This window comes from Neoarius graeffei, chromosome 3, assembly GCF_027579695.1.
Source record: "Neoarius graeffei isolate fNeoGra1 chromosome 3, fNeoGra1.pri, whole genome shotgun sequence".
NCBI lineage: Eukaryota > Metazoa > Chordata > Actinopteri > Siluriformes > Ariidae > Neoarius > Neoarius graeffei.
In genome coordinates, this window is record NC_083571.1 from 47,645,219 (window position 1) to 47,658,901 (window position 13,683).

The window sequence follows — 13,683 nt, forward strand, 5'->3', positions numbered from 1 at the left end:
ATGAAGAAGAAGAAGCGGTATATTATGTTGTCAGAATATAGAATTTTGGGTCATATTATTCAGAGATTGAAACTTGGGGAATGCGGGACCCATGGCAGGTATTCATTTGCACCAGGTGAGGTGTAAATGATGTGCAGTAGCACAATTCTCTGGTGCAGTCCAATCCACTGACAACCTGTTTTCAATCTACAGTGGTGCTTGAAAGTTTGTGAACCCTTTAGAATTTTCGATATTTCTACATAAATATGACCTAAAACAACATCAGATTTTCACACAAGTCCTAAAAGTAGATAAAGAGAACCCAGTTAAACAAATGAGACAAAAATATTATACTTGGTCATTTATTTATTGAGGAAAATGATCCAATATTACGTATCTGTGAGTGGCAAAAGTATGTGAACCTTTGCTTTCAGTATCTGGTGTGACCCCCTTGTGCAGCAATGACTGCAACTAAACGTTTGCGGTAACTGTTGATCAGTCCTACACACCGGCTTGGAGGAATTTTAGCCTGTTCCTCCATACAGAACAGCTTCAACTTTCGGATGTTGGTGGGTTTCCTCTCATGAACTGCTCGCTTCAGGTCCTTCCACAACATTCCGATTGGATTAAGGTCAGGACTTTGACTTGGCCATTCCAAAACATTAACTTTATTCTTCTTTAACCATTCTTTGGTAGAATGACTTGTGTGCTTAGGGTCGTTGTCTTGCTGCATGACCCACCTTCTCTTGAGATTCAGTTCATGGACAGATGTCCTGACATTTTCCTTTAGAATTTGCTGGTATAATTCAGAATTCATTGTTCCATCAATGATGGGAAGCCGTCCTGGCCCAGATGCAGCAAAACAGGCCCAAACCATGATACTACCACCACCATATTTCACAGATGGGATAAGGTTTTTATGCTGGAATGCAGCATTGTCCTTTCTCCAAACATAATGCTTCTCATTTAAACCAAAAAGTTCTATTTTGGTCTCATCCGTCCATGAAACATTTTTCCAATAGCCTTCTGGCTTGTCCACGTGATCTTTAGCAAACTGCAGATGAGAAGCAATGTTCTTTTTGGAGAGCAGTGGCTTTCTCCTTGCAATCCTGCCATGCACACCATTGTTGTTCAGTGTTCCCCTGATGGTGGACTCATGAACATTAACATTAGCCAATGTGAGAGAGGCCTTCAGTTGCTTAGAAGTTACCCTGGCATCCTTTGTGACCTCGCTGACTATTACACGCCTTGCTCTTGGAGTGATCTTTGTTGGTCGACCACTCCTGGGGAGGGTAACAATGGTCTTGAATTTCCTCCATTTGTACACAATCTGTCTGACTGTGGATTGGTGGAGTCCAAACTCTTTAGAGATGGTTTTGTAACCTTTCCCAGCCTGATGAGCATCAACAATGCTTTTTCTGAGGTCCTCAGACATCTCCTTTGTTCGTGCCATGATACACTTCCACAAACATGTGTTGTGAAGATCAGACTTTGATAGATCCCTGTTCTTTAAATAAAACAGGGTGCCCACTCTCACCTGATTGTCACCCAATTGATTGAAAACACCTGACTCTAATTTCACCTTCAAATTAACTGCTAATCCTAGAGGTTCACATACTGTTGCCACTCACAGATATGTAATATTGGATCATTTTCCTCAATAAATAAATGACCAAGTATAATATTTTTGTCTCATTTGTTTAACTGGGTTCTCTTTATCTACTTTTAGGACTTGTGTGAAAATCTGATGATGTTTTAGGTCATATTTATGCAGAAATATCGAAAATTCTAAAGGGTTCACAAACTTTCAAGCACCACTGTAAGCCCACAAAATACCTCCATATTTCCCTCACCCGCGAGGTAAATGGCACGAGTCAGTGGGGCAAGGTATTGTAATCAGTTTGTTTGTTTGTTTGTGTGTTTGTGTCTGTCTGCCTGTTAACAATCTAGTGTCTAGACGGTTGCACCGATTGACTTCAAATTTTCAGGGTAGGTGGGCAATGGTCCATAGATAACCTGTTTAAATTTTGGGGGTAACTGGGTCAAAGTCACCGGTAAGGTCAAAATCTTTTGGGGGTTTTTTTTGCGATAACTTTCTTCAAATTCATCATTTTGACTTCAAACCAACACCAAAATGTGCAATTCTGCTTCCAACTCTATGCAGCATGATGGGACCGTCTCCATAGCGGTTGGGGGTTAAAGGTCGGGGGTGTCAAGGTCATCAGTCAAAATAACATATCCATTATATCTCAAACAGTTGGCGATAGACAGATGTTTACTATTAGGAGCATATAAGTGCTGCCGGGCGAGGTTTCTTTTGCCAGGCAACAATTGTTCGTATTATGACTTAAAAAAAAAAAACATGCCCACAGAGTGACACTGAGCACAATTCACAATGTTTAATATAAGTCTACAGTAATTGTTTGTATGGCAAAATTAACCTGTCATATTTGCTCTTTTCAGCAGTTTACAGTCAGAGAGATCATCTTCATTTGACCTTTGCTTTTATTTTTGCGATTAGGAAGGAAGAGGAGAAGAGGCAGAAAAGAAGAACAAAAAGGACAGTGCTTCAAATTATCCTGAGTCCTGGCTGGTGCCCACTATTATGAAAACCTTTAAATGGGTACTTATCGAGTCTGCGATCTTCAAACTGTTACAAGACCTTCTTTCATTTGTGAGTCCACAGCTGCTCAAGTGAGTCCATTGATTTTCTAAATGGTTTCCATACATCTAAAGTTTCAAAAAGATTGTTTTGCTTTTAGGTTATGTTTTATAAAGCTTTAATAAAATGCCACTTGCATGTAGAGTGAGTGTTCAATTTTTATGATAGCTTGCCAATGTTTTTAGCTTGGTTTTGATGTTCTGGTGATTTCCCATGAAATTATTATTATTATTATTATTATTATTATTATTATTTTATTTTATTTTTTTTGTCACAGGGCCATGATATCCTTCACTCAGGACAAATCCATTTATGCATGGTGGGGTTACGTTTATGCTGTACTGCTCTTGCTTGTAGCAATTTTTCAGTCCTTGTTCCTCCAACAGTATTTTGCACGCTGTTTTGCTCTGGGTATGCAAGTACGCACAGCTATCATGGCAATGGTGTATAAGAAGGTACGAAAAAAAATTATTGAAACATTTTTATGTCATTTTAGTTGAACTTCAGGAATGTGGGGTTTTTTACACTGTGTGCTTTGGTAGGGTTTTTTTTTTTCCTCCCCGAGCACCTTGTTTTCCAGAAATGCAAATAAAAAGGGAACAAGTGTTACCAGGCAAAACAAACCTCGTCCGGCAGCACTTATTTTATACATATATGTTGATAATGGTAATATTTCTCAATCATCAGCTGTCAGGTTATAGTCCTATGAAAATCCATGACCTTGAGTTTGACATTTCAAAATCATTCAAGGTCAAAGGTCATGGTGCCAAATGAAAGGCCATATGGAAGTTCCTATATGCTCATAATAGTAAACATCTGTCTATCAGCAACTGTTTTTGACTTATAATGGAAAATGTTATTTTGACTGAAAGGTTGACCTTTCTGGTGACCTTGACCCCATTACCCCCAAAATTTAATCAGGTAATCTAGGGACCATTGCCCACCTACCCTGAAAATTTGAAGTCAATCGGTGCAACCGTCGAGACGCTAGATTGTTAACAGACAGGCACACAAACAAACAAACAAACAAACAAACAAGGTCAAAGGTCATGGTGTCAAATGAAAGCCCATATCTGACTTTCTATATGTTGATAATGGTCAACATCTCTCTATCGCGAACCGTTTTCGAGTTATAATAGAAAATATGCAAATTTTAGCAATGACCTTGACCTCCCTGATATTTGACTTCAACTGCTAAAAAAAAAACTATGAGATACCCCATCATGTAGCATATCAATGGAAGCAGAATTGAAAGATGAACATTTTGGAATTGGTTTGAAGTAAATATGATGAATATGAAGAGAGATGTTGCAAAAAAAAATATTTTGACCTTTTTGGTGACCTTGACCTCGACCAGATGACCCTCAAAGTATTGGAGGTTCTATTTGAGACCAATGCCCATCTATCCTGAAAGTTTCATGAAGACTGATCCAGCCATTTTCCGGTAATGTTGCTAACAAAAACAACAGCAACAAAGAAACAAACAAACAGAAACCCCACCAAAAAAATACCTCACCCCCTGGTGGACTCCATGCCAGGCAAGGGAATTATCAAATGAATGTGTAGTTTAAGAAGCAAAACCAGTATTTCTGGCATTAAATTAAAGTCCATTATGATAAAACTAAATTATTATGGAAAAATTATGTTCCACTTAAATTAAACATGCACTATTTACTCAGGTTGTTTGTTTGCATGCTTGCTTGTTTAAGAACATCAATTTCTATAATCTCATCTCATTATCTCTAGCCGCTTTATCCTTCTACAGGGTCGCGGGCAAGCTGGAGCCTATCCCAGCTGACTATGGGCGAAAGGCGGGGTACACCCTGGACAAGTCGCCAGGTCATCACAGGGCTGACACATAGACACAGACAACCATTCACACTCACATTCACACCTACGGTCAATTTAGAGTCACCAGTTAACCTAACCTGCATGTCTTTGGACTGCGGGGGAAACCGGAGCACCCGGAGGAAACCCACGCGGACACGGGGAGAACATGCAAACTCCACACAGAAAGGCCCTCGCCGGCCCCGGGGCTCGAACCCAGGACCTTCTTGCTGTGAGGCGACAGCGCTAACCACTACACCACCGTGCCGCCCCAATTTCTATAATAGTTCATTTATTTATGAATTCATTATATATAATACCAGTAATATATAGTATACAGGGCTAGTCAAAAGTTTGGAGACACCTTCTAATTTGAGAAATTTTAAGATTAATAGCTAGTAATCTACAGTGGTGCTTGAAAGTTTATGAACCCTTTGGAATTTTCTATATTTCTGCATAAATATGACCTAAATCATCATCAGATTTTCACACAAGTCTAAAAGTAGATTAAAAAAACCCAGTTAAACAAATGAGACAAAAATATTATACTTGGTCATTTATTTATTGAGGAAAATGATCCAATATTACATATCTGTGAGTGGCAACAAAAAAAAAAAACCCCAAAGATTTTGACCTTACCGGTGACTTTGACCCAGTTACCCCCAAAATTTAAACAGGTTATCTATGGACCATTGCCCACCTACCCTGAAAATTTGAAGTCAATCGGTGCAACCGTCTAGACACTAGATTGTTAACAGGCAGACAGACACAAACACACAAACAAACAAACAAACTGATTACAATACCTTGCCCCACTGACTCGTGCCATTTACCTTGCGGGTGAGGGAAATATGGAGGTATTTTGTGGGCTTACAGTGGTGCTTGAAAGTTTGTGAACCCTTTAGAATTTTCGATATTTCTGCATAAATATGACCTAAAACATCATCAGATTTTCACACAAGTCCTAAAAGTAGATAAAGAGAACCCAGTTAAACAAATGAGACAAAAATATTATACTTGGTCATTTATTTATTGAGGAAAATGATCCAATATTACATATCTGTGAGTGGCAACAGTATGTGAACCTCTAGGATTAGCAGTTAATTTGAAGGTGAAATTAGAGTCAGGTGTTTTCAATCAATTGGGTGACAATCAGGTGAGAGTGGGCACCCTGTTTTATTTAAAGAACAGGGATCTATCAAAGTCTGATCTTCACAACACATGTTTGTGGAAGTGTATCATGGCACGAACAAAGGAGATGTCTGAGGACCTCAGAAAAAGCATTGTTGATGCTCATCAGGCTGGGAAAGGTTACAAAACCATCTCTAAAGAGTTTGGACTCCACCAATCCACAGTCAGACAGATTGTGTACAAATGGAGGAAATTCAAGACCATTGTTACCCTCCCCAGGAGTGGTCGACCAACAAAGATCACTCCAAGAGCAAGGCGTGTAATAGTCAGCGAGGTCACAAAGGACGCCAGGGTAACTTCTAAGCAACTGAAGGCCTCTCTCACATTGGCTAATGTTCATGAGTCCACCATCAGGAGAACACTGAACAACAATAGTGTGCATGGCAGGATTGCAAGGAGAAAGCCACTGCTCTCCAAAAAGAACATTGCTTCTCATCTGCAGTTTGCTAAAGATCACGTGGACAAGCCAGAAGGCTATTGGAAAAAATGTTTTGTGGATGGATGAGACCAAAATAGAACTTTTTGGTTTAAATGAGAAGCATTATGTTTAGAGAAAGGAAAACACTGCATTCCAGCATAAGAACCTTATCCCATTTGTCAAACATGGTGGTGGTTCTACAGTATCATGGTTTGGGCCTGTTTTGCTGCATCTGGGCCAGGATGGCTTCCCATCATTGATGGAACAATGAATTCTGAATTATACCAGCGAATTCTAAAGGAAAATGTCAGGACATCTGTCCATGAACTGAATCTCAAGAGAAGGTGGGTCATGCAGCAAGACAACGACCCTCAGCACAAAAGTCGTTCTACCAAAGAATTGTTAAAGAAGAATAAAGTTAATGTTTTGGAATGGCCAAGTCAAAGTCCTGACCTTAAACCAATCAAAATGTTCTGGAAGGACCTGAAGTGAGCAGTTCATGTGAGGAAACCCACCAACATCCCAGAGTTGAAGCAGTTCTGTATGGAGGAATGGGCTAAAATTCCTCCAAGCTGGTGTGTAGGACTCATCAACAAATACTGGAAAACTTTAGTTGCAGTTATTGCTGCACAAGGGGGTCACACCAGATACTGAAAGCAAAGGTTCACATACTTTTGCTACTCACAGATATGTAATATTGGATTATTTTCCTCAATAAATAAATGACCAAGTATAATATTTTTATCTCATTTGTTTAACTGGGTTCTCTTTATCTACTTTTAGGACTTGTGTGAAAATCTGATGATGTTTTAGGTCATATTTATGCAGAAATATAGAAAATTTTAAAGGGTTCACAAACTTTCAAGCAACACTGTACCTGTGTATGTAACCTGTATGACTCTCAGTCAAAATTATTTTTGAACCAATCCCATGTCTACCTTTAACTTGTAGGTTATCAGTCACTGGATTATTCTGGCATTGGTTATGAGGTTTTACAGCTCTTGCTGTCTCTTTCAGGCACTGGTCATGTCTAATAATGCAAGGAAGGAGTCCACTGTAGGGGAAACAGTCAATCTGATGTCAGCCGATGCTCAGCGCTTCAATGACATCACCAACTTTATCCACCTGTTGTGGTCGTGTCCATTCCAGATTTGTGTGTCCATCGTATTTCTATGGATTGAATTGGAGCCTTCTGTTCTTGCTGGTCTCTTGGTGATGTTGCTTATGGTTCCCATTAATGGGTTCCTGGCCACCAAAGCCAAGTCTTTCCAGGTGCTTCATTTTACAATTACCATTTTCCTCATTCTTAGTCTGAAATTGCTGCACTGAATGTCATGAAAATGCACTACAAACTGTTAATTTTCTTGGTGCTATGGCACTTCCTATGAAACATTCATGTTGAATGAATTATAAATGCATTTATCATGTGCATCCATAATGCCATACAGTTATAAATCTGTATCATTTCTGATAAGTAGTTATACTCATACCAACTTGCATAACACCTTACTAAGCATACGGATATGACTTCATAATATCAGGCAACAATAAGACATGATGTACACTTAGCAATAGTGTCCATATTACCGTACAGGTAATAATGCAGAACCTGCCATATAGTGCATTATAATATCAGTGTCTTAAAATGATCTTATGAACACACAAGGTGTTATGCATCCTTATATGATCAAATCAGTAACTTTCTATGAAAGTCACAATTATGATGAACTATGAGCATATTCTTATAATGTTATGAAGCATTCATAAGGTATTCCACACATTGTTATAAATATATATGAAGATGCATTACATTACATGAATTGTGAGCCTTATATATTATAAGCAGTGTTCATGACACATAACACTCAGCACCTTTGTAGGCTGCATCACAAGAACTGTTTTGGCGATCGAATGCATTATAAACACTTCTAGCTTATATTGCATTCTGTTCATAGGTTATGAATGCATAGGTCATTATATGCATAGCCTTCATAACATGTTAGCCTGAAATGAAATGCTTGTGTTATAAAGTGTTAGGGATTTAACTATAACTCCTTATATTATATGGACACGAGTGTTTTACTGGGCAAAACACCACTGGAGTTTTTCATACGAGCTACATCCGGGATATGGAGAACCAAAACTGTGACATGAATCTCTGTCACTTGTGAGGAAATTAATGAATTGTTTTGATAAATTTGGGGACTTTTTGTTTGTGAATGTGTCTATATAATAAAAAGAAAATCACACATTGGCTTGAAGATATGAAGTTAAAAATTGAAGATCTTTGAAGATATGAGTTGTCTTCAACTCATTCAATATCATGCTAGCTGAATGGAATATATCTGATATGCCATGAAAAAAAGCCAGCCAATATTATTATTATTATTATTATTATTATTATTATTATTATTATTATACATACACATTCCTTTCGGATGTTCCTTTTGGATGTTCAACGTGTGTTCAACGCAATGTTCAACTCTTTCAAAATCTTCCGTATTTAACGAAGCAAACCTGGTGGCCATAGTTGTTTACAAATTGTCACAGTCGCTCGCTAGCACAGAACTTTTACATCTCTGATGTGTGACGTCATGTTGTCTTGACAACCATGCAATACCATAAACCATATTCAACACTCGTTCTCCATTGGGTAGAGTGACATAATACACGTAGGATAAGCGATATGCTACCAATATTGCATGCTATCAAACCAAATGAATGAAACCTGCTAGAAGGGAATAGAATTCATGTTTTTATTCCATCTAAAAAGTGTCCTGTGTGTATAATAATTCCTGATATTTCACTCCGATGATATTACTTCCAGTGTTTTCCTGCTGACTCGACATACATTGTCAAAATGGCATACTGGTTCAAAATTAAAATTCTTTTGATTAACTTGCATATTTTTTTGTGGATGTGTCCATATAATATAAAGAATCTTACACAGTTGCGCAAATGTATGAAGTTTATCTTCTCATGTTGAATATATTTTCACTTGTTCGATTTGATCACTTGTGAACACATTCACCACTCAAAGATAAACTTCATATCTTCGCATCACCGTGTAATATCATATATATGTGTGTGTGTGTGTGTATAAGGACTGTGAGGTCCTTAAATAATGAAGTAACACACTCCTTTTACACTGTATACCAGCACACTGGAATTAAGTGGACTTTTGCTTTTATATTAAGCAAAGGGACCAGAATTAATTAAATAAGTTTTGTGTGGAGTTATATGATGTTGCTGCAGAATTAATTCATGCACAATTTAGCATCCAGTATGTCTTGAGTTTATTCTAACTGAGTCATCTTAACTAGCTGGGGTGTTGTTTAATGAGGACAAAATATCCTGGTGCAATATATAACAATGCAATAGCACCGTGCACAGGACGGCATAAAGTCCACATACGCAAGCCTTGTGGATGTGGTGGTGTTTGTAATAGAAATCGATGGTGGCTAAAGAGACTGTGATGATCATCTTCGGTTTTGTCCGCTGTATTGTCTATGCCATTCCCTTACCAGACAGTTAGACAGCAGGATGCTCTCTATTGTCTCTTCCTTCCTAGATAGTTTCATTTATTCATTAAGCTTGCATACTGCTTATTGATTGTGGGTCATGGGTGAGCCCTTCTGACATTGGATAAGAGGTGGACCACACCCTGGATATATCACCAGTCCATCGCAGGGCTAACACACAAACAACCTATGGGCAATTTATAGTTGCCTAATCCGCATATCTTTGGACTCTGGGCGGAAACCCATGCAGGCACAAGGACGGCATGCATTTACCGGCCACTTTATTAGGAGCACCCATCCACCTGCTGTTTTATGCAGTTCTCTAATCAGCCAATCCCTTGACAATAGCACAATGCATAAAATCATGCAGATACAAATCAAGAGCTTCAGTTAATGCTCACTTCAAACATCAGAATGGGAAACATTGTGATTTCAAAGTGTGACTTTCACTGTGGCATGGGTGTTGGTACCAGATGGAGTGGTTTGAGTATTTCAGAAACTGCTGATCTCCTGGGGTTTTCACACACAACAGTCTCTAGAGTTTACACAGACAGAATGGTCAGAAAAACAAAAAATATTGAGTGAGCGACAGTTCTGTGTGTTGAAAATGCCTTGTTGATAAGAGAGGTCAGAGGAAAATGGCCAGATTGGTTTGAGCTGCCAGGAAGGCTATAGTAACTCATAGCAACTCTTTACAACCATGGTGAGCAGAAAAGCATCTCAACATGCAACAGCAGAAGACCACATTGGGGTCCACTCCTGCCAGCCAAGAACAGGAATCTTAGAATCAAGAACAAGTTCCTATTAAAGTGGCCAGTGAGTGTTCAAATGCCACACAGAAAGGCCCCAGTCGACCCACAGGTTTGATGCCAGAGCCTGCTTGCTGTGAGGTAACAGTAACCACTGCACCACGGTGCCATCCCTTAGACAGCTTCCAGCTTGATAAAAGATCCATTGCTTCCTTTTTTCACTCTCAATATCATTTTTTGATTTTTCATTTTCAGATGGAAAACATGAAGTTTAAAGATAAACGCCTGAAAATAATTACTGAAATCTTGAACGGCATCAAGGTAGGCAGTTTCTTTTACACCACACAGAATCAGCTGCTAATTATACAGTCCTGGAGAGGAAGCTTGGTATTTCAGAACCTTCAAGTTAATACACAATAACAAATCCCTGAACCATAACAGTGGCCATGGCTTCAGTTCAGAAATTTGGTCATATTGTGTCAGGTTGTTTACAAGATGACTGCATTATGAATATGTTAATTAAAAGGGTGTGAAGCAACAATGGTGGTTGAAATGTCAAGCTGAGGGCTGCTTTTCTGTTGCACCCACCTGCAACTGTGTCAATGCCTGGAGAATTCTTGAGTGTTTCTTTCCTTTGTCCTTGACTTTAACTTTATAAATCCCTCAATTGTTTTGTAGATTCTTAAGCTTTACGCTTGGGAGCACTCTTTCCAGGCTCAGGTTCAGGATGTTAGAGAGAAGGAGTTGAAGGTGATGAGGAAGGTTGCCTACCTGTCATCCATCTCCACCTTCATCTTCTCCTGTGCTCCAGCTCTGGTGGGTGCCATGGAATTCAAACAGGATTCACATTTCTCATCTGCTTATAGTGCACATGAATGTATTCTTTGCTCTTATTGCAAGTAGGCAGTCTCTTAATGAATAATATTGCAAGAAAGGAAAAGGCCATTATTCTTAGTATAGTTTTTAATTATATTATTTATTTTATATAATCATTTTAACCCTCTGGGGTCTGAGGGTATTTTCTGGCACTCTAATGATTTTGGCATGCTCTGATTTTGTTGTCAATTTCAACAAATCTAAGCAGTATTTTCAAAGTCATATGACTTTTTTGTATTCAGCACAAGTTCAGCTACAATAATATCTATGGAGTAGGTATGTTATGATTGTACTTTTAAAAAATAACAGCTAAATGAAGATGTTGTAAAAAGCAATTTTAGAACTGTGTTGGAATGTGTGAAAAAACATGACCTTACCCATTGTGATGAACCGTTTTGGTCACTTGAGGTGATTCTGTTCAGTCTTAGGAATGTATCAAGCACAAAAACTTAAATCTGCTCCATTGATTTGGATAATTAACTGACCATCATAACTTATGTCCAATTGTTTTCACATAAAAGGTTAGCAGTGGGAGGGGTATTCAATGAGAAGAGTAAAAATTTTCATTCCATTCAATGAGAAAAGTGAAAACCCCTTCCACTGCCAACTCTTAATCCCATCAGGTCAAGTGATCAAAACAGTTCATCACAATGGGTAAGGTCATGTTTTTCCACACATTCCAACACAGTTCTAAAACTGCTTTTTACAACATCTTCATTTATCTCATACTTGACTTTATTTTGGTATTTGACTCTATTCAGTGTGTCTTGAAATTTACTATTGTACTATTTTACTCAGTTCAGAGCCACAACCTACTCTGTTACAGAATTACTCTGTCATTTTGCTCCCACTCCAACTCCAGATTTTACTCTCTAAACTCAAAATAGAGCAAAACTAACTATTTTTGAGGAAAATACTTTTAACTCTGGAAAAATTGCTCAGTCATTTTTCCTGTGCATGCATAACAGCACACACGTATCAACTGATCTGCTCATAATAAATAGAAGAAATATTTGAGTATTTGAATACACTTATTCAAGTTGATCTTCGGCTGTTTAGAGTCGAAGTAAAAAAAAAAAGGCACCGCTCATCATCAGTGTCACAGTTCTCAAGATTGAATTGATTCACTGTCCTGAAATTAAATCACTGTTCTCTATCATGAAATGAATCATGGATTGAATCGCTGTCCTGAATCATCCAAAGCACATAAAATCAGGATGCCATCTCGCAACAAGTTTTACCTCCAAATAGCCTAAACTATGGCTGACAGATTTTATCCTGTTTACGGTGGGCGTTCCCACCGCGAAAAAGAAACCAATCAAAACCAAAAGAGTGAAAGTGATCATCATGCCATTACCATGTGATCAGTCTTTTATGAATGTATAAGTGGGCACTCAGTGCTCTGATGCCGGTGTGACTGAGTAAGGTGACAATTGAAGCTCTCGACCCCAAAGGGTGAATGATTGATTGGTGTTGAGGACTGATTTGTTATTTTAAAAATGTAAATGATCAAGTGTTCTAGATTAGGTGCCATTGATTAGAACCTCCTGCAGGTGGAGGTGCAGGTGGAACCTTCCATCTATCCATCCATTATCTGTAACTGCTTATCCTGTGCAAGGTCACGGGCAAGCTGGAGTCCATCCCAGCTGATCATGGGCAAGAGGCGGGGTACACCTTGGACAAGTCACCAGGTCATCACAGGGCTGACACATAGAGACAAACAACCATTCACACTCACGGTCAATTTAGAGCCACTTATAGACCCCTTCGCATGTTTGTAAACAAACTGACCATTGCCAGGATGCGCGCGCAGCCTGGACTCAGAAACAATGGCGCTGCCCATAGACCGGCATTATGAGCTGTCAGATTATGCAAAACAATTGTCGTTACAAGATCAAGAATGCTACATAAATAAGTTAACTCTAACAAGTGGACATCGCCTACCGGATCCGTATTTAATTAAAGAGTGGACGGACGATGTTAGTAAGTTCCCTGGTATACAATGGCCAGATATATACTTGTACCTTTAGCTTTAGCTACAACAGCAAATACCAACACTAAACAGCAATTTGCAGGAGGTAATGGCATGAAAGGAATGATAGTGTAAAGAGTGCAGCTAAGAGAAATCAGAGCTGCGTAAAAAGCGAGAGGCAGAGACCAGAAATGAAATTGAACGGGGTGGGAGCTAGGTTAGAGCAGTCAACATAAGTTGGCATTTAGAGTGAGGGCACCCAATTTTACCTTTCCATCCTTGCTTTAAAATTGTGATTTTCGGCATACACAAATAATGATGGCACAAAATCTGGACTGCTTGAGTCAAGCGAGACCTCTCCTACAAACAAAATTGCATGCAAAGCTAAGTTAACATGCTAACAATATTCATTACATTGTGTAACTATGACCCAGCTAATCAGACAAACGTTACCAAAGTATTTTGCTACATCAATAAACGAAGACTAG

At 38.7% G+C, this 13,683-nt stretch overlaps 1 protein-coding gene across 1 annotated transcript in view; it reads left to right on the plus strand.

Moving 5' to 3' along the window:
- The window catches only part of LOC132882561 (ATP-binding cassette sub-family C member 2-like), a 153,401-nt gene that overhangs the window by 29,778 nt on the left and 109,940 nt on the right, over positions 1-13,683 (plus strand). Inside the window, exons 7-11 of the mRNA XM_060915655.1 lie at positions 2,501-2,673; positions 2,919-3,096; positions 7,095-7,349; positions 10,603-10,668; positions 11,026-11,163. Of these exons, the coding sequence (XP_060771638.1) occupies positions 2,501-2,673; positions 2,919-3,096; positions 7,095-7,349; positions 10,603-10,668; positions 11,026-11,163 (810 nt within the window). The remainder of the gene's footprint in view (positions 1-2,500; positions 2,674-2,918; positions 3,097-7,094; positions 7,350-10,602; positions 10,669-11,025; positions 11,164-13,683) is intronic.